Source organism: Bufo bufo, chromosome 11 (assembly GCF_905171765.1).
Source record: "Bufo bufo chromosome 11, aBufBuf1.1, whole genome shotgun sequence".
NCBI classification, from domain to species: domain Eukaryota; kingdom Metazoa; phylum Chordata; class Amphibia; order Anura; family Bufonidae; genus Bufo; species Bufo bufo.
In genome coordinates this window covers 41,184,902-41,206,906 of record NC_053399.1, presented here as the reverse complement: position 1 = coordinate 41,206,906, position 22,005 = coordinate 41,184,902, and the positions used below count along the sequence as shown (strand labels likewise).

General features: G+C 43.0%; 1 protein-coding gene across 4 annotated transcripts in view; it reads right to left on the bottom strand.

Moving 5' to 3' along the window:
* SLC8A3 (solute carrier family 8 member A3) overlaps positions 1–22,005 on the bottom strand; it is a 309,897-nt gene that overhangs the window by 28,432 nt on the left and 259,460 nt on the right. For 3 of the 4 annotated variants that reach the window (XM_040412162.1, XM_040412163.1, XM_040412164.1), the window contains one exon: positions 18,614–18,717. The exons of the other annotated variant lie outside the window; for it this stretch is intronic. In XM_040412162.1, the coding sequence (XP_040268096.1) occupies positions 18,614–18,717 (104 nt within the window). The remainder of the gene's footprint in view (positions 1–18,613; positions 18,718–22,005) is intronic. 4 annotated transcript variants of the gene reach the window in all.

Sequence of the window (22,005 nt, the reverse complement as noted above, 5' to 3'; positions counted from 1 at the left end):
GGAGCTGCTGAGCCTGCGTGTACTCCCACTGTCAGGGCCGGTTCTAGATGAAATGGGGCCCTGGGGCGGAAAACAATAAGGCCCCCCCCCCCCCTCACATGACACTTGCTGACTTTAACGTCCCGTATTTAAACAAATGCAAGTGGCAAAGCAACATTTCTCCAGTCCAACTGACTCCAAACAGAACCAGGGCGGGCTAGTACACTGGCACGGATGAGATGGTGCCTGGGATGGATCCAGTTTAATCAACCAACCTACCAGACTGGGATGGATCCCGATCCAGTTTAATCAACCAACCAGTTACATCCCAGTGCCAGTATACTAGCCCGCCCTGGTTCTGTTTGGACAGTTGGACTGGGGAAATGTGCATTTGGGGTGTGTGAGGGGGCCAGTTACTGGTAGGTTGGTTAATTAAACTGGGTCGGATCCATCCCAGGCACCATCTCACCCGTCCCAGTGCCAGTATACTAGCCCGCCCTGGTTCTGTTTGGACAGTTGGACTGGAGAAATGTGCATTTGGGGGGGGGGGGGGGCGGGCAGTTACTGGTAGTACCAGTAACTGCCCCCCCCCCCCCCCCAATGCACATTTCTCCAGTCCAACTGACTCCAAACACAAACAGAACCAGGGCCGCAGGGCGGGCTAGTAGTACACTGGGACGGCCCGGACGGGTGAGATGGTGCCGGACTAAGTAAGTCAGTGAGTGGGAAACACTGGGAATGAATGGATGGATGGATCATGGATCCGATCCAGTTTAATTAACAACAAAACAATATAACCAATGAATTATGAACCTAGCAGTCAGTGGAAGTTTGGAACTTGGCTGGGGGCTGGCTGCCTTCTGACTGTGGGCCTTCCCTGGCGCTGCTGGAAGAGTCAGACTGGGCTCTGGACTGTGGCTGGCTGCCAAATGCCAATGCGCTTGCTTGCTTTGCTTGCTCCTTGCCAATCCAAGTTCTCTGCTCTGGGCGGGGGGGGGGTGGGGGGGGGGGGCGGAGCCTGTGGCAACGTACGTCAGCCAGACGCTAGACGTGCCTGCCTGTGCCGTGCATGCCGCTGCTCCAGTCTCAAATCTCTTAAAGAGACAAGCAGCGGCAGCGCAGGCACAGTCGGCGCCCGGCGGGGGGCCTCTCTACTCGACTCCAGACTCCAGCCCAGTTCGTTTTAATTACATTACTGCGGCGCCGGCCCGTCTCTCCAGACACAGGCACACAATAGAATTATTCAATTATAGATAATGTAGTTGCGGCCGGGCCGGCGCTGGGGGCCCCTAAGGAGTCCGGGGCCCAGGGGCAATTGCCCCCCTTGCCTCTATGGTAGCGCCGGCCCTGCCCACTGTCCCACCCACCAGAGAGGCCGCTGCTTTTTTCTATAGTATGCAAGCACGGCCACCAATGCTGGCTTTTTATAAACTGAGACTGCACCGTTTAATCAGTCTGCATAGTTAATGGCCGCATGGCACCTTCAATACCGAGTCTGTACGGCCATGCGCTGCTCAACCGTGCTGGTCGTACCCTCAAGATCACAGCTTTTAACACTTACAAAACTCAGCTTCTATTTTACAAATCCCCTTGTCAAAAAATGTCACAGAAAATCATGAGTAGGGCGAAACACGCCCGCCTGCAGCTTTGTCTTACAGCTAGTCTAATCAACAAACACTATGGCTGAGCCCCACCTTGGCAGTAGACCAAACTACAACAGCTACAAGATAATATCCAACAATGAAAGATATAGGCGTTTGCACTAAGGCTCTATTCACATCTGTGTTCAGAGCCGCCATGGGCAATTCTGTCAAATTTGATGGCAAGTTCAGTGCAGTACATCTGCATTAGCATTCTTGCTGTGAAGTCAATGGGAACTACAATGGAGCCACAATGGAGACCTTCGTAAGTTAATGGAGTCCATAGGGCATTGTTAGGATCTGTCATATGAAGGATCCAGCATTGAGCCTTCGTCATGAAGGCCGCTCCATTCAGTGCACCATTGCTCCATCAGTAATGCCACCCAGCACCCCCCCTTGATTGACAGTCCCTGAGATTTCAAAGCCAGTAGCGATGCCACAGAGAATGCAAGGTGCACCAAATGGAATAGCCCCGCCCACAGAGCACCTAAAGCCTTATTTTCATAAAAATAAGCACTTTTCAGAATTAGAGGACCTGATTGTCGCAAGAAAAGTCTTGTTATGTTGCAGGGCCTCTACCCTACATAGCAGTATGCTTACTTTGAAACGGATTTTGGAGGTGACAGACGACCTTTAAATATGGCAGTAGGGCATAACAGAGAATTGCTCATATTATGACTACAGACTAGAGGTTTGTCTGTACATGGTATATGGGTTTTTGTTCTGGCGAGCTCAGGATGTCCAACGGAACCTGTCAGGATTGTCCGCTGTCCCCCTTGTTGCTTTTTCTGTCAATGGAACCATTGGCTCAGGCCATACGATTGAATGTGACGGGTAGGTCTATAAGATAGGGCTTTATGCCGATGATATTATCACTTGCAATAGAGAAAGAACTTGAGAGAAACTGAACATAAGTATTCAATGGTATCTTATTATAGGACTTCCCTTTTGCTATAGCGGAGGAGGATTTTTCTTATCTAGTAATACAATTAATTGAATCTGCTAAATCTTTGGACTTAAGGACGTGGACAGCGCACAGGTGTGTTGTCTGCATATTTTGTAGCCCCATTCAGATAAAATCGGTAAAAATCCCGGATCGGATGCGGACCAAAACTACAGCTGTGCGCATAAGCCCTTAGACCCCATTAATAGCGCCCTTAAAATATGGACTGAGATTGTTGGAAGGTATAGAGGTATTAAGATTGAGCATCTGACTTCTCTTTAGAGCTACTTCAAGATTTGATACCTAATCGAAATGCTAAACATTGGACAGAGATGGGCATTTACTCTCTATAAGAACTGTGTGTGAACGGAAGGTTAAAACCCTTTGAGAACTTGGCACAAAAATATTATCTTCCTAGGAGCTGTTCCTTTGTCCAGTAGCTTCAGATTCAATCCCTAGTAAAATCGTACGATCTCTTATGTCTTCTTGATGACCAACCATCCAGAGTTTTGAATATTGCCAAGTTTATAAGATCAGACCGGTTCCTACAAGGGGGTATCTATGTTACATATAGAGAACTCCTACCTCTTAATGACAGAGGCAAATTCCCCCATATGTATAGATGAGAGAGGGGCCTGAAGAAAGGTTTTTCAATATCTATGTGGATGCAAGCTCTGCAATGGACGAGCAAATTTTGTTATTGCATAATTCATATGGAAGCTGTTTGTAAACTTCAGCTGAGATGGTATTTAATGCCAATGAGTAGTGCAAACTGTCTACAATCTTCTTTGGCAAAATCAGCATGCGTAAGGACTCTTAGCGTGACCCACCCTCCCCCCACTGTTCTATTTTGTCCGCATTCATTGTCAATAGGGACAAAAGTGATCAGGATGCATTCCATTCTGTTTTGCATTTTTGACTGGACACAAAACCGCTGCAAGCTGCGGTTTTGTGTCCGGTCTGTGAAACCGAACAAACCGGATCCAGCAGCAAAATCAATGTAAGTCAATGATGCCGACACAGTTTTTTTTTTATCCAATTATTTTTTGGATCCAAATATTTGGATACAATTACTTTAGTGACAGATCCGGTTGCATCCAGATGTGTTAGCATCAAATGGAACCGTTTTGAGATCCTCTGTTGGATCTCAAAAGCGGAAGCCAAAACGCATATGTGAAACAGGCCTTAGCTAGCATTGTGGCCAAGGCTCACTAGCAACATATTACTTACACAGGTAGGCAGTGGTTCATCACCTCCAATGGGTCTATTGGGGCATATAACATCATCTGTGATTTCGCAGTCACAAAAAATCTAGCTGCATTTGCATTATCCTCTGCTGCTTCTACACTAAGAAAGGAGGAGAGACGAGATTGGGAAATCTGCATGGCCAGGGCAAGGAGTCAGTCAGCAAAGTAACCTGCATAAAGCTTTTCAGACCCTGCTGTGGCAGGGTAACAAGTTAAGACGCCCTGCACACCTTAGGAATGACTTGGCCAGTTGTATCTTTTGACCTGCTCGCTGCAGGGTGAATTGCAGGCGTTAATAGAATACAGTCATCAGCCCGATATTTGAGTAAAAGAGATTTTAGCAAGAAAGTGTATAAAGAGGGCCATTACTTCTAGTTTTGCCAAACCCATGCATTCCCAGTTGCACTGTGTACAGATTATTCAGATTGTACAGTACTAAAACTGCTGTTATTGCATTCCGGTAAAAAAGAGACATATTTTCTTTCACCTCTGGCCTGGTTTCTTGACTCCTACCACACCATATGCTGGCCTCTGCACTACTACCCCTGCTGCCAGGCACCCATACAACCACCAGCATCAGAAACACCCCAAGTTACCATCAGGCAGGAGCCCTCACCTACAGATAAGCGTTCCTCCTTGTACTGTAACGGCCCTAGGGAGCGACAGCCTGGGGAAACCACTGTGACACATCCTATAGTCAGAGGCACTGCCACTACGGCTCCTCAAGGGCGCGCTGCACATTGGAGTTTTGGCTTTCTCTGCATTCTCACATGAGACTGCATCAACATATGTGGCCAATGGAGCCCTGGCTTTACAGAAGAATAAAAGCATTGAATTTTAGTTTTATATAAAAGCTGCAGAATGACAATATTCAGTAAAATACCACTCCAACCCTGATCCCTAGGAGCATGCGTGGATTAGACACTAAACAGAAGTGACACCTAAGTCACAACTTGGGCAACGGATGACAAAATGTCATAGTGACGTATATAAATCCTAATGCAATGTATGAGCACCTGTGACAACAGGGCAGCATGCTTTAGAAACCGGCTGCAAGGCAAGATGGCCGCACTGTGGTGCGTAGATGAAGGCCAGCTTTATGTCAGTGTATATTAGTATGAAGGCCTAAGAGGAGTAATCTGTTTAGCAGAGCGGCGTGTAAGACAAATCTCATATTCCACCAGTTCTTTGGCTCTGAAAATTGAATGGGTAAAATTCTGTATTTCTATTTAGCATATAATGATATTTGCAGGTACAGAACATCTGAATACAGCAGACAATGGGTCAGACTATAAGTGCCAGATGTCTCCTCTTTTTCTAGACAGCAACGAAAAAAACAAACCTTGTGATGCTCAGGAAGATTATTCATGGAATAGAGATGATATGTAATATAATAACACCCTCCGCAGAATAACAAAGGATCAATACGGTAGGTGCAGCTCTTCACGGAAAGCCTTACATAAGCATGTCAGGTTTATTAAATAGGTTCTGGTGGGTTTCATGGGTGACAGGAGAACATGATAGTTTCACAGAGAAGAGGCGAGGGGATACAGCAAGTGTGGGGGATATGAGTCAAAATACAGCAGGCTGCAGGGGAAGATGTTACAAAAGCAGCGTCACCATTATAACACTGACATGCCATTAATGATCCTCCTTGAGCTTGAGGAAGTTGTTTTATTGTAGCGACTGAGGTTAAGAAAAGTTCATACAAGCCGGTGAGGGTTTGTTGGAGAATCGGGGCCAATCTATATCTGATTGTAAATGAATAAAACAGTTTAAAAATAAGGTTCATATAAATGGTCTCTATAAAGGGCTTGAGGTGCCCACTGGGTTCCCAATAAGATAAAGAGCTTCCCTCTCCTCATTAAACCCTCGGCCTGTGAGGGTGCTGCCACACGTTGCGGCTGGGTGGTGTTTTTGGTGCAGTGAAAAAAGTGCCTTTTAAAAAGCATATTTTTTTTTTTGCAACAATGTACTCCCATTTACGGTGCTTTTTCTTCCAGCAAAGGGAAAACACACAGCATAACTGAATCACCAGTTACATTAACGTAATTCATTTCTGCTATGTGTTTTCCCTTTGGTATGTTGTTGCATAGTTTTTGTGCGTTTTTTTTTTTTTTTTGCCGCTTCAAAAACGTAGCACAGCCGTGCCGTGTGCCAGCACCCTTAGTGGTACCAAGGAGTCTCCTGAGGCACACCAGAGGAACAAAAGGATTTCAGAGTTTCAGGTGGTAAGTTATGTCTGAGAGGTATCACTAAGAAGAACAGAAAGCAGTGAGTGAGACACAAAAGGAGGGAAAAAAACTAGGAAGGGAATAGTGGTGGAATAGAAAGACAAGTGGTGACAGGGGACAAGGAAGGGCACCAATGGGACACCCAAAAGAGGCAATCGGAGATCAGGAAGATGTTGAGGTGAAAGGGTACAACCCACAGAACCAAAAGAATGGCACGGACTCACCAGGAATGGTGGACAGTATGTCTGAACAATATAAAAATAACAAGCGTATGGGGCGCCATTCCAAGTGAATGGAATAAAACTGCTCTTTTTTATACTAATTGGGCCATCTTATATTTTAGCTCATAAAAGGTATACACAATGAGTAGAATTATAACCCTAAAACATACGCTAAAAATCATAATAGGCCAGTTGAATTGAATATGTCACTTGCTTCACTAGGGAAGGGGGGTGTACAAGATAAACTCAAGACACTTGACACCCTCTCTGAGATCGCCTGTAGAATGTATATTAGATCCCCTTCTTCAGGAGCATAGAAAGTGTCTATGCTCCTGAAGAAGGGGATTTTATATACATTCCCTGAAACGCGTTGAGCTTGTTTCTAATAAAGCACCTTATGTTTGGAAGTACCTTGGGTCATCATCCTTGTGGACGTGGTGGTCTTAACAAACTACAGGCGATCTCGGCGAGGGAGGAAAGCTGTTATGAAGCAACTACTACTAAGGATATATTATAGTCAAGACTCGTATAAATCAATGCAAATAGATCCCATCTGCCGGGCTGACTTGGCAACCAAAACATTATTTGTTGAGTGAATTTTCATTGCTTCTTGCTTAATGCCAGTGCAGGTTTTAGTTTATATATATATATATATATATATATATATATATATATATATATCACTCCATTAAAACTATGCATAGTCAAGCAAAGGGTTTATGATTCCATAACAGGGTGATGGCCTTTTGTCTGCATTACACACAATAGACACCAGAGGGAGCTGGTCACTTTGGTAGTGACTATCTTAACAGTGACCCTGCATGTGTCAAGACTGTAAATCACCGGCCTTTTATTTACAGAATAAATCAGGTGCTGCATGCTCTAAAAGAGAATGAGAGCTGAAAGAATCTCTCACAGTGCTGGGTCTCCCACTTTCTGGCAGGATATTTTCAGCTTAGGAGCACCAGGAATACAATAAGAGGTGTTTTGTAGATGTTAAGAGAGCATGCTGCTCTAAATCTGCAGTCAGCATGCAGGATCCATCAGGAAAGATGTTCCCTGCGGTGCATGGCTTACAGTGTATTTTCGTCGCCCATTTCTTTAACTCTATATAGTTCTTTAAGGACAATACAGGCAGATACAGGAGTAACTATGCTGAGATTTTCCCAGGTCAGGTGAGCATACACCATAAAATATGATTTATCAAATCTCCAGATTATTCTTATGAAAATTAATTTCACCCCATCCATTTTTAGAAATTTTTCACCTCATGACAATAAACAAAATTACACAGCAGAGAAGAAACTGCAGGTCCTGTTATTGCCAAATCTACCATAGGCAATTGCTGGAATATATCAGTGTTAAAACTATACCGGGGTTCAGCATCAAACCTGTGGATCATCAAGGACCTTGTAAAGGGACAACCCCTATTGTATACTAGTTATCCGAAAGGGACACCCATTGTGGAAAACGAGGGGCCCAAAATTCACATTCTTGGCCATAGAGCAGGATGGGCATATAATATCTCACTCCATAGAGATGAACAGGCGCTTAGGAAACAGCCAAACCAACCCAAAGATGGTAAATGAAAACAACCAAAATAGCCAAGAGAGCGCTCTCCAAAGTTTCCAAAAGTCCTGCTTACAGGCCCCGATTTAGCATACCTTCACTCCAGACTTCAAAAAGTCGCAACCTTTGCAACTTTTTGCACTCCCTTGCACAAAAACATTTGCATTTGTACACCACTCACTCCAGTTTTGTAATGTGGGTGGAAAAAGTGGGTGTGGTTAGCTATATTAATGAGTTTCAATCCAGATTTATGATTAAGACTTTTTTTTTAAGTCGCAGCCTCACTCCAGTAGGAGAGTGGAGCAGGAAAACTGGAGAATTTTTTTTAGACAAAAATTTGTCGTAACAAAAATTTATCAAGTAACATGAGACGTTTAATAAATGAGGCCTAAAGTACAACAACGCAGACTAAAGTACAACAACTGACTTCAAAATATTCCGCTCATGATATTTTAGATTTTTAGAATATAAAATTCAAGTGTTTATATCTGAGATGTCTATGTACAGTGGGAATATAAGTATTTAATACACTGGCAATTTTGCAAGTTTTCCCACCTGCAAAGACTGGAGAGGTCTGTAATTTTTATCATAGGTACACTTCAACTATGAGAGAAAGACTCTAAAAGAAAATCCAGAAAATCCAGAAAATCACATTGCATGATTTTTAAATAATTAATTAATTTACATTTTATTTGATACAATAGAAAAATAGAACTTAATATTTGGTACAGAAACCTTTGTTTGCAATTACAGAGGTCAGACGTTTCCTGTAGTTCTTGATCAAGTCTGCACACACTGCAGCAGGGATATTTGCCACTCTTCCATACAGATCTTTTCCAGATCTTTCAGGTTTCGGGGCTGGGCTACATTGAGTTTCAGCTTCCTCCAAAGATTTTCAATTGGGTTCAGGTCTGCAGACTGGCTAGGCCACTCCAGGATCTTCAAATGCTTCTTATGGAGCCACTCCTTAGTTGCCCCGGCTGTGTGTTTTGGGTCATTGTCATGCTAGAAGGCCCAGCCACGAACCAATCTTCAATGCTCTTACTGAGGGAAAGAGGTTGTTGGCCAAAATCTCGTGATACATGGCCCCCATCCATCCTCCCTTCAATACAGTGCAGTCTGTCCCCTTTGCAGAAAAGAACCCACAAAGTATGATGTTTCTACCCCATGCTTTACGGTTGGGACGGTGTTCTTGGGTTTGTACTCATACATCTTCTTCCTCCAAACACGTTGAGTGGAGTTCATACCAAAATGTTCTATTTTGGTCTCATCTGACCACAGAACCATCTCCCATGGCTCCTTTGGATCATCCAGATGGTCATTGGCGAACTGCAAACGGGCCTATACATGTGCTAGCGTGAGCAGGGGAATGTTGCGTGCCCTGCAGAATTTTAATCCATAACGACGTAGTGTGTTACGAATACTAATCTTTGAGACTGTGGTCCCAGCTCTCTTCAGGTCATTGACCAGGTCCACCCACGTATATAAATTTAACATTTATCCCCAGGACTGTGACTGTGGCGAGGGGACATCCTCTGCGTCTGGAGGAAAGAAGGTTTGTACACAAACATAGAAGAGGATTCTTTACGGTAAGAGCAGTGAGACTATGGAACTCTCTGCCTAAGGAGGTGGTGATGGTGAGTTCACTAAAAGAGTTCAAGAGGGGCTTGGATGTATTTCTGGAGTGTAATAATATTACAGGCTATAGATACTAGAGAGGGGTCGTTGATCCAGGGAGTTATTCTCATTGCCTGATTGGAGTCGGGAAGGAATTTTGTTCCCCAAAAGTGAGGAAAATTGGCTTCTACCTTACAGGGTTTTTTGCCTTCCTCTGGATCAACCTGCAGGATAACAGGCTGAACTGGATGGACAGATGTCTTTTTCAGCCTTATAAACTATGTTACTATTTCATTCTAGCTGGGGGAATGAGGGTGTCCATGAACTGCATGCCTGTCTGCTGCTGCCACACTCCTCTAATGTTTACCTGCCAAAACTGCGCATTGTCCAAATTGGTGGCCAGTCCATAGTCTAGTGTAGATAATGTGGTCTGTCAGTCCATAATCTAGTGTAAATGCTGCAGTCAATCCACAGTGTAGTGTAAACGCTGTGGCCAGTCAGTCCATAGTCTAGTGTAAACGCTACAGTCTGTCCATAGTCTAGTGTAAATGCTGCGGTCAGTCAGTCTATAGTCTAGTGTAAATGCTGCGGCCAGTCAATCCATAGTCTAGTGTAAACGCTGCAGTCTGTCCATAGTCTAGTGTAAATTCTGCGGTCAGTCAGTCCACAGTCTAGTGTAAAAGCTGCGGTCAGTCAGTCCAGAGTCTGGTGTAAACGCTGCAATCAGTCATTCCATAATTAGTGTAAATGCTGCGGTCAGTCCATAATCTAATGTAAATGCTGCGGTCAGTCAGTCCACAGTCTAGTATAAATGCTGCGGTCAGTCAATCCATAGTCTAATGTAAACGCTAAGGTCAGTCAATCTACTGTAATCACTGAGGTTAGTCAGTCCATAGTAAAAGTTGCAGTCAGTCCATATTCTAGTGTAAAAGCTGCGGTCAGTCATTCCATAATTAGTCTAAATGCTGCGGTCAGTCAATCCATAGTCTAGTGTAAACGCTGCGGTCAGTCATTCCATAATTAGTCTAAACGCTGCGGTTAGTCAGTCCATAATCTAGTGTAAATGCTGCGGCCAGTCAGTCCATAGTCTAGTGTAAATGCTGCGGCCAGTCAGTCCATAATCTAGTGTAAATGCTGCGGTCAGTCAGTCCATAGTCTAGTATAAACGCAGCGGTCAGTCAATCCATAGTCTAGTGTAAATGCTGCGGTCAGTCAGTCCATAATCTAGTGTAAACACTGCGGTCAGTCAGTCCATAATCTAATGTAAACACTGCGGTCAGTCAGTCAATAGTCTAGTGTAAACACTGCGGTTAGTCAGTCCATAGTCTAGTGTAAATGCTGCGGTCAGTCAGTCCATAGTCTGACTGCAGCATTTACACTAGACTATGGACTGACTGACCGCAGCATTTACACTAGACTATGGACTGACTAACCGCAGTGTTTACACTAGACTATTGACTGACTGACCGCAGTGTTTACATTAGATTATGGACTGACTGACCGCAGTGTTTACACTAGATTATGGACTGACTGACCGCAGCATTTACACTAGACTATGGATTGACTGACCGCTGCGTTTATACTAGACTATGGACTGACTGACTGCAGCATTTACACTAGTCAGTCCATAGTCTAGTATAAACGCTGCGGTCAGTCAGTCTATAGTCTAGTGTAAATGCTGCGGTCAGTCAGTCCATAGTCTAGTGTAAATGCTGCGGTCAGTCAGTCCATAGTCTAGTATAAATGCTGCGGTCAGTCAATCCATAGTCTAATGTAAATGCTAAGGTCAGTCAATCTACTGTAATCACTGAGGTTAGTCAGTTCATAGTAAAAGTTGCAGTCAGTCCATAAACGGTGTAATTAGTCTGGAATCTGTGTGGATAGAAGGGCACAATGTGGCATGACTCTATGGAGGATAGATCATCAATATGAAAATCAGGGATAACCCCTTTAGTATGGTAATTTGGGCATAGGACATTTCATTTCCATGGTTCTAAAGGACATATGTTTCATTAGCCTTTCAACAAAATTTGATTGTACATTGGATAATAGATAGAAATATTGTCCTTGCAGCAGAAATAAATGCCACCATGCAGTACAAGATGATCGGGTGTACACAGCCAATGTCATAAACTACATGACTACTGGATTCCTAGGAAATCTGACTAGACATCAGTGACTGAATATTGGAATACCCTGAGTATAATCAGAGTGCAGGATATTATACAGTGGACTGCATTAGTAAATGACATCGAATAGACTCAAAAAGGAAATAGTCAATGGGGTAAAAGTGAATGTCCACCTTTGCAACCAATTTCATATATCTATGTAATATATGGTTGGCCATTCATTTGATTGGTTGGCATGTATTATTACATTTTCCCTGCAGAAGGCTCTTCAGGAGAAATGTATGGTTGATTGCAGCTTACCTCCGTTATGGCAGCTGATAGCAATGGGTTTCTAAAGATAGACCTACCGGGTTGCCCATCACTTGGTGGAATTTTGTTTTCCATTTACTGACCATGCTACTTTCTGGGATCACAATCTGATAACATCTCTAAGGTACTTTGGCATTATTTAAAAAATAAATTAAAAAAAGTGCCCTGAAAATGGACCTTTTCCATGTGTTGAAGTAACTGGGCTGCTATAGTTGCACTACTGGCAGTGTTAACATTTGAGGTCTAATTCTTCTGCATACAAACCATCCCATTAAACCTAAGTTGTCAGGTGTAAGCCATAATTAAAGAGCATGTCGGCATGCCTAAACTGGTGTAAAATCACGGAGGGTACTGCAGTCATCTGAACAGACCTGCAAAGCATTTCTTGGAAAACCTGCAATAATTCATTTAATGGATCTTGAAAACCGGATTGTATGTGTTGATTTCTTGAAAATGAAAGCTGCTGACTGATTTGACAAGGCAGAATGTTAATGGATGAAAAATCTTTACAATTTTGACGGGCACCAAATCATTTTATATAATATCTCAAGATGACAGAGTTTGGTAGGCACTTCTGCAGTGAGCCCACGGGGACCTAAAGCAGAGGATGGGTGTGGTAGTGGTCCTGATGCGATTTTGTGTTACGGTGTAATCCCTCAGGCCATCGCTCCCAGGGGTTCGGTGCAGTGAAAAGGTGGTGTGAAATTATCAGGCAGATGTGGAAGAACAACAAATGCTTTTCTTTACTGAGTGCAAAGGAGGAATTAAAATACATCCAGCTGCAGTCTGTACAAGATGTCATGTCTCTATCCCCAGGTGATGAGGTATGGCAGACAATAGCACTCTAGAGTAGTCCTTCTCTCTCTCTCCTGATTTCCCTTTGCTATGGCTATAAATCGGCACCTGTGGCTATAAGTGTCCACTTGATAATTACAGGCTTTTGGATTTGCCTGAGCTGGGCTATGGTGATGGGTGTCTTAACATGTTCTCCCCTCTGCTGCAGCAGAATCTGTGAAGCTGTAGTTGCTGGTCACCCCGCTGACTGTGGCGCCCTAGATCTGAAGAATATCCATAGCCTTGCACCTTTAGTCTCCCTGGAGCAGGGTTCCTCACAGTTAAGCTGATTCTGTGGCCCTAAAAACCTTTGGAGTGGGAGCAAATGTTCATGTTTCCTCACTGGCCTAGCTATCTCTCTCTAGAGTTCCCCCTCCCTGCCCACTCCTACCAAGAGGGAAGGAATGGAATGGTAAGTTCCATTCCTATTACTAACCATACATAACATTACAATATAAAATCTTATATTACATAGACCAATTGCAGATACCACCAGGTGCAGAGTACTGAGCAATCCAGTGAGGCTGATTTCACATTTCAGTAAGGCAGCGTTCACATCTCTGTTTTCAGGCAATCCGGCTGCCTGATCCACCATTACTAAGGCGAGTTGAGACACAGTTCACTGGCTGGCCGGGAAACAGCATAGAGCACCAGTGCTCGCTGTTTCAGTAGCTCCCATTGTGGTGCATGAGAGCTACAGAAACAGGGTAGAACAGTAAGCTATGCTGTTTCTGAGTAAGGGAAACGGCATAGCTTGCTGTGCTACTCTGTTTCTTTGGCTCTCATGCACCGCACTGCTGGAGTACTCTGCTGTTTCCTGGCCGGCTGCTGGTCGGGACTCTTTCTTATCTCTCCTTAGTAATGGTGGGATGAGATAACACACCTTTAACTGAGTTGTATGATATTAGAAAAAATACAGACAAAAAACCCTGCAAAAAATACACAAAAACAGCACTACTCTTGTCCATGGGCTGTGTCTGGTATTGTGACTCTTCCTCATTCCATTGATTTTTATTTTTACTACTAGCACTAATTTTATATTTTGGTTTTTAGTTTGTTCAGTGTAGAAAGAAACCCATTCTTCTAGCCATTGCCACACCAAAATCTGCACTGAAAAAAATTTACATGCTGTGGATTTCAAAATCCGTACCACGGGTCAATTTCCGCATGTAAAATTTCCACATAGTGTTCAAGATATTGAAACTCAGCACAGAATATCCATGCTCAATATGCACACAGCAGTGTGGTTTATGCAGATTTTCCATGCAGACTTTTAATAAGCGGGTTTCACAGCATTTTTTTAACCAAATCCACGTGTTACAATTGACACGCTGAAAATTTCTAAATCCACACTGCAAGTTGATATCCATGGTGAAAATTTCTGCACTGTGTAGGTAATATTTTGAAAATCTCTTTGACTTAATTGGTGCTTTATTATGCTGTGGACTTTCCTCACTGTGTGAATACTAGGGCAGCTCAGTTCAATCTTTCATTATCCGATCGCCGCTCCCATCTAGGCCCTGTACTGAGATGCAAAATTAGGCCACCATTGACTGGACTGACCCATTAAAGGGGTTATTCGAGACTATAAAATTGATGACCTTACCTCATGCTTCATTATTTACCAAACGCAGCTCTATACTTTCAGTAGTGGCTGTGGCTGGTATTGCAACTCAATCCCATTCACTTGCATGGGATTGAATTGCTGTAATAACAGGCATAGCCACTACAAAATGTACGGTGTTGTGTCTGGACCAGTCTGGTAAATAATCAAGGCACTGGAGGAGCAGCAGCCCCTTAGGTCAGGTGATCATGGGGGTGCCAGAGGTCAGATTCACACCAATATGATTTTGATGACCTATCGTAAGATAGGCAATCAATACTGAAAACAAAATAGGGGCTTTCCTGTCACACTGACCATCATTCAATAATGAAATGCGAATAAAGCCTAAGGCTGGGTTCACACGGGCATTGCGGGTGATGTGTGGGAAAAGATTTGGGTGCGTTGCGGGAAAATGCGCGATTTTTCCCCCACAAGTGCAAAGTGTTTTAATGTGTTTTGCACGCGCGTGAGAAAAATCGGCATGTTTGGTACCCGGACTTCTTCACAGAAGTTCGGGTTTGGGTTAGGTGTTGTGTAGATTTCATTATTTTCCCTTATAACAGGGAAAATAATAGCATTCTTAATACAGAATGCTTAGTAAAATAGGGATGGAGGGGTTAAATTATTATTTTTTTTAAATTAACTCACCTCATCCACTTGTTCGCGCTGTCTGGCTCGTCTTCTGTCTTCTTCTTTAATGACCTGGGAGGAAAAGGACCTTTGGTGACGTCACTGCGCTTATCACATGGTCCATCACATGATCCATCACCATGGTGATGGATCATGTGATGAACCATGTTATGAGCACAGTGACGTCACCAAAGGTCCTTTTCCTCCCAGGTCATCAAAGAAGAAGAAGAAGAAGGAAGACAAGCCGGGCAGCGCGAACAAGTAGATGAGGCGAGTTTAATTTATTTTATTTTTTTTTTAACCCCTCCATCCCTATTCTGTATTAAGAATGCTATTATTTTCCCTTATAACCATGTAATAAGGGAAAATAAAAACAATCGAGTCCCCATCCCGATAGTCACCTAGCAACCATGCGTGAAAATCGCACCGCATCCGCACTTGCTTGCTGATGCTTACGATTTTTACGCAGGCCAATTCACTTCTATGGGGCCTGCGTTGCGTGAAAAACGCACAATATAGAGCATGTTGTGATTTTCACGCAACGCTCAAGTGATGCGCGAAAATCACCGCTCATGTGCACAGCCCCATAGAAATGAATTAGTCCGGATTCAGTGCGGCTGCAATGCGTTCACCTCACGCATTGTACGTGCGTGGAAAACTAGCCCGTGTGAAAGAGGCCTAAGAGAGACAGGTTATCCGTTGGAAACCCAAAGGTAGTTTCACACGAGTGTGCACACTGCTCACCTGAAGTGGGTTCCCATCATCTTAAGGATTTATGATGTTGTGAATTCCTTCCTGCTCGTAAGGGCTGTATTACACCAACAGATTATCTGCCCAATATCTGTCCAATTAGACCAATAGTTGGTGTGTGTATAACAAAAGATCAGTGTGTGTAAACGGCCATCTGACCAATGATTGGTCAGATAATCTGTTGGTATAATACAGCCTTAAAGGGAACCTGTCACCAGTTTTATGGTGTCCTAACTAAGGGCGACATAAATAACTGATTCTCTTAGCAAAATACTGAGTCACTTTCTTTAATTGACCCAGTCAATCGGCCAACATCTTGTATTGAAAAGCTCCAGCTGATAATGATGAGTCATGAATATTTATGAGCTCCTGACTCTCCCTGCCTACCTGCTGCTGATTGACAGTTATTTTCCATATGAATCAGCAGCAGGTGGGCAGGGGAGTGGCTATAGCTCTGAATTAAATAAACGCTGACTCACTGACATCACGCTGGACTCAAATCAGCTCATTAGCATGCGGCATGTGGCATCTTTGTGTGTATATTATGAGGTAACCATCTGTCACACCAGTAAGTGAATACATCTAAGGCACTTTTTAGTAGTTAATGATTGTATATAATTAGTTAGATTATAATGAAATATCCACATGACAGGTTCCCTTTAAAGAAGACCTTTCACCAGAATAAAGTATCTAAACTGACTATACAGACGTGTAGAGCGGCGCCCAGGGACCCCCCTGCACTTACTGTTATCCCCGGGCTCCGCTCCGTTCTCCGGTTATAGCCTCCGGTATGTTCATAGTTAGTCTCCACCCAGAGGGAACCTGTCGCGGTCTCCTTCTCCTATGCTGTAGAGCCGGCCATAGCCTGGCTATGAGCTGAGCGCTGCGATTGGCCAGCGCTACAGCATAGGAGAAAGAGACGCCGGCAGGTTCCCCTGGGTGGAGACTAACTATGAACATACCGGAGGCTATAACCGGAGAACGGAGCGGCGCCCGGGGATAATAGTAAGTGCAGGGGGATCCCTGGGCGCCGCTCTACACGTCTGTATAGTCAGTTTAGATACTTTATTCTGGTGAAAGGTCCTCTTTAAGTCTAATGAACTGTAGTCTAGCCATTATGTGACCACAGTTCCACAGACTTACGGCCAGGAAGGAATTTACAACATAAATCAACATAAATAACTACCCTAGTTGTTTAAAAGTTTATTCCCATCTAGACATTTATGGCAAATCCACAAGATCTTCCATAAATGTCCGATAGGTGCGAGATGTCATGGCTTTGAGTAGAGAGGTGGTCGTTCATGTGTGGCTTTCTCCACTCACCTCTATGGGAGTTTGGAAAATAGCTACAGTACAGACCAAAAGTTTGGACACACCTTCTCATTCAAAAATTTTTCTTTATTTTCAGGACTATGAAAATTGTAGATTCACACTGAAGGCATCAAAACTATGAATTAACACATGTGGAATTATATACATAACAAACAAGTGTGAAACCACTGAAAATATGTAATATTCTACGTTCTTCAAAGTAGCCACCTTTTGCTTTGATTACTGCTTTGCACACTCTTGGCATTCTCTTGATGAGCTTCAAGAGGTAGTCCCCTGAAATGGTTTTCACTTCACAGGTGTGCCCTGTCAGGTTTAATAAGTGGGATTTCTTGCCTTATAAATGGGGTTGGGACCATCAGTTGCGTTGAGGAGAAGTCAGGTGGATACACAGCTGATAGTCCTACTGAATAGACTGTTAGAATTTGTATTATGGCAAGAAAAAAGCAGCTAAGTAAAGAAAAACGAGTGGCCATCATTACTTTAAGAAATGAAGGTCAGTTAGTCAGCCGAAAAATTGGGAAAACTTTGAAAGTAAGGGCTATTTGACCATGAAGGAGAGTGATGGGGTGCTGCGCCAGATGACCTGGCCTCCACAGTCACCGGACCTGAACCCAATCAAGATGGTTTGGGGTGAGCTGGACCGCAGAGTGAAGGCAAAAGGGCCAACAAGTGCTAAGCATCTCTGGGAACTCCTTCAAGACTGTTGGAAGACCATTTCAGGGGACTACCTCTTGAAGCTCATCAAGAGAATGCCAAGAGTGTGCAAAGCAGTAATCAAAGCAAAAGGTGGCTACTTTGAAGAACCTAGAATATGACATATTTTCAGTTGTTTCACACTTGTTTGTTATGTATATAATTCCACATGTGTTAATTCATAGTTTTGATGCCTTCATAGTCATGAAAATAAAGAAAACTCCTTGAATGAGAAGGTGTGTCTAAACTTTTGGTCTGTACTGTATTTCTGGAACTACATAGACGTGAATGGGGAAAGCCATGCATGTATATGCCTATTAGAGAATATGAACGTTAGTGGACAACTCCTTTGACCTAAATAACCTAGGAATATTCCTTTTTATCATAAATAAGCCGTGTCAGGATTTCATTCGATAAGGAATTGCAGAAAGAATTAACAATCACACCTCTACAGATCCATACATTACACATTCAGCTCTACCCACTCCTGTACACAATATTCCATCATTGAAACAGACGTCTTTCATGGTAAAGTAAACCAGAGAGCATAAAAAGCAACTACACAGCATGTGAAAGCCATGCAGCACATTATCTCATTGATGTGATTTGTTGTGCAGTAAAACGGTTACAGCATAGATGAATGGGAAAGAACGGCATAAATTAATTGGATTAAAAGATGATGATGCCAAAGAAAGCGAGAAGGAACAAAATGAGCTAAGGTGTGGATGACCGAAAAATGGTGAGAGCGGGAATACACAGGAGAGGAAGATGGCATTGCTTGATTGAGGTAACACAAAAAGAAGGTGGAAAGGGAAAGATAAAAGAAAATAAAACTGGTTATTGGTTTATTTTAAAGTGGGGGTGATAGGTAACTGGCTCACACCTGATATTCCGCGTTTCATCCATTTCGGTTCACCAAGTGCAATGAAGAAACTTTCTTGCCTTTCGTATTCCTCCTCATCTATTATTTTTACCCTTATGGTTTTCCTGTTGGGACATAAGAGAAAGAATGGTATATAGAGGAACAGTATCTGAGCGTTCTGCCTTGTTGACACCCTCCTACACTGCCAGTAAATTGCTTTGACAGCCTGTGGCCCTTTGGTGTGTAGGGTGGCAACACAACAGGGGCCAAGAGCTACAGTTTACCAAACTGCGCCTATAGTGTGTGGATGACCGAACAAAGCAAGGTTAAAACATTTCCACGTGTTAACAAAGTCATTTGCACGGCATGATTCATCTTTCGCTTAATACAGTGGCTCAAGAACATTGTAATGTCAACTTTTCTATAGAAGTATAACTAAATGTTTTCATCCACAATACAGACTGCAGAAAAGTCTATGGTCTTGAAAAGAGTCAGAAAATCCTAGACTCATTGCTACTGCAGAAAGGGAAATATTACTAACTATATAATAAAGCCAATAATAATAATAATAGATATCATTCATCAGGGTTGACCATGGCAACAATCAGATATCAGCTTTGGCTCCTGTAGGCGAAACCGAGGCAAAGTTTGTGTGTGAATTTCAGAAAATGTTCTGAAATTCACTATACACAAAGCATTTTTATTTTCATGGTGCATATTGCATGTGCATTTTTGGTGTTTTTAACAAAATGCTGGATGCTCTTAAGTATGGCAATGTGGGCATCTCTATAGAAGTTCAAAGCTGCCTGCTAAAAGAAAACTGTAAAAATGGTAAGGAAAAACACCAAAAGATGGCCCAGATTTATCACTCTACAAATATAGGACCACATTTATCATTTTAATATGCCACTGCATGTTTGTGACTTTTATAATGGCACTTGTGCAAAAATGTTTCCACTGGACTTGCCACTTTCCTGAAAAGGGGGTGTGGGGAGGTGGCAGGGCTGGCAGCCCAGCCACATTTACAATCTTCTACGTCAGTTTTCTGACTTAGAAGACTGCAGAAATCTACTTCAGCCAGGGACCTGTGTTTCAGTTCAGGTGCACAGACTGCCAGATGCTGTGCCTGACTTAGTTGCAGCACGCCTGGTGATCATTGGCTATGATAAATCTGCCCCACTGAATATATGAAATACATAAGTAAATATATTTTTCTTAAAATCATTTGTGCCCATGCACAATGGCAAGGTAACCTCTTTCTGGATTGCAATTAACTCTATAGGATACCTCTCTATGTGCCAACTGGCCTCAAATTAATTTAGGGCATGCAGCCCAGGCCAGCTGGCACAGAAAGAGGTATCAAGTAATAGGTTACCAAATGGCGGGCAGCAGTTTTCGATCCGGCAATTCTCTGCATATCTGCCAGGTTGGGGCCGGACGGAGACGCTTTAGCTTCCAGCAATACTGGAATGTGCAGCCTGCCAGATATTAAATGCTAGTATGAAACTAGCCTTATCCATCAGAATACAATTTTTTTGAGTGTGCTTTAAGAAACAAATACCATACACTTTTCACTGTGTCAACAGCTTCAACATGAGCAAACAGATGCATATACCAAAATTATTATGACACACACCTGTAGATCATTTAATAATAAAGCATTTATTTTGTTAAAATTCTATGGCATAGGGGTACTGTTATTATACTGCTCTTTATAAATAAAGTATTGTTAAAAAAAAAATTCTATGGCATACTTACCAGTTTTTGTACCTGGTAGAGAGGACAACAAATATGCTTCCTCTGTATCTCCAAATCCATTCTAAGGGATCATGCACACAAACGTGAGCGCCCCGTGCCTGTGTTGTGGATCACAAATGGCCGTGTGCTCACCGTTTGCAGATGCGGAGCCAGTCACTTGCGTCAATGGGTCCGCATCTGTAACACGGAGCACACATGGCCGGTGCCCGTATATTGCGGATGCGCTATTTGCAGGACGCAATACAGGCACTGCCCTAATAAAGTGTGACCACGCATAATAGACCTCTTCTGGGCTTTAGATGTACAGAAGAAATGAGTCATCTGCTGCATCATCAAGAGGTGATTCCGGGCTTGGTCTCTGTTCTCATCAATGGACATGATATTTACTGCTGTTAGATGTACTGACGGGACAATGAGGTAGAAAAGCGTATATCTGAGTATCTTTATAGATCATCAGTCAAGTTACTATTACCTAATAGTTACGGGTGGTCACCAGATCGGGCTCTGAAAGTGACATGAAAAAGGCAATACTGGTAGGGCATGTGCCCCGTGTGCTAGTTAATTTAGGAAATATACAAATATAATTAGATCAGGGGCATACCTACAGGGAGTGCAGAATTATTAGGCAAGTTGTATTTTTGAGGATTAATTTTATTATTGAACAACAACCATGTTCTCAATGAACCCAAAAAACTCATTAATATCAAAGCTGAATATTTTTGGAAGTAGTTTTTAGTTTGTTTTTAGTTTTAGCTATTTTAGGGGGATATCTGTGTGTGCAGGTGACTATTACTGTGCATAATTATTAGGCAACTTAACAAAAAACAAATATATACCCATTTCAATTATTTATTACCAGTGAAACCAATATAACATCTCAACATTCACAAATATACATTTCTGACATTCAAAAACAAAAACAAATCAGTGACCAATATAGCCACCTTTCTTTGCAAGGACACTCAAAAGCCTGCCATCCATGGATTCTGTCAGTGTTTTGATCTGTTCACCATCAACATTGCGTGCAGCAGCAACCACAGCCTCCCAGACACTGTTCAGAGAGGTGTACTGTTTTCCCTCCTTGTAAATCTCACATTTGATGATGGACCACAGGTTCTCAATGGGGTTCAGATCAGGTGAACAAGGAGGCCATGTCATTAGATTTTCTTCTTTTATACCCTTTCTTGCCAGCCACGCTGTGGAGTACTTGGACGCGTGTGATGGAGCATTGTCCTGCATGAAAATCATGTTTTTCTTGAAGGATGCAGACTTCTTCCTGTACCACTGTTTGAAGAAGGTGTCTTCCAGAAACTGGCAGTAGGACTGGGAGTTGAGCTTGACTCCATCCTCAACCCGAAAAGGCCCCACAAGCTCATCTTTGATGATACCAGCCCAAACCAGTACTCCACCTCCACCTTGCTGGCGTCTGAGTCGGACTGGAGCTCTCTGCCCTTTACCAATCCAGCCACGGGCCCATCCATCTGGCCCATCAAGACTCACTCTCATTTCATCAGTCCATAAAACCTTAGAAAAATCAGTCTTGAGATATTTCTTGGCCCAGTCTTGACGTTTCAGCTTGTGTGTCTTGTTCAGTGGTGGTCATCTTTCAGCCTTTCTTACCTTGGCCATGTCTCTGAGTATTGCACACCTTGTGC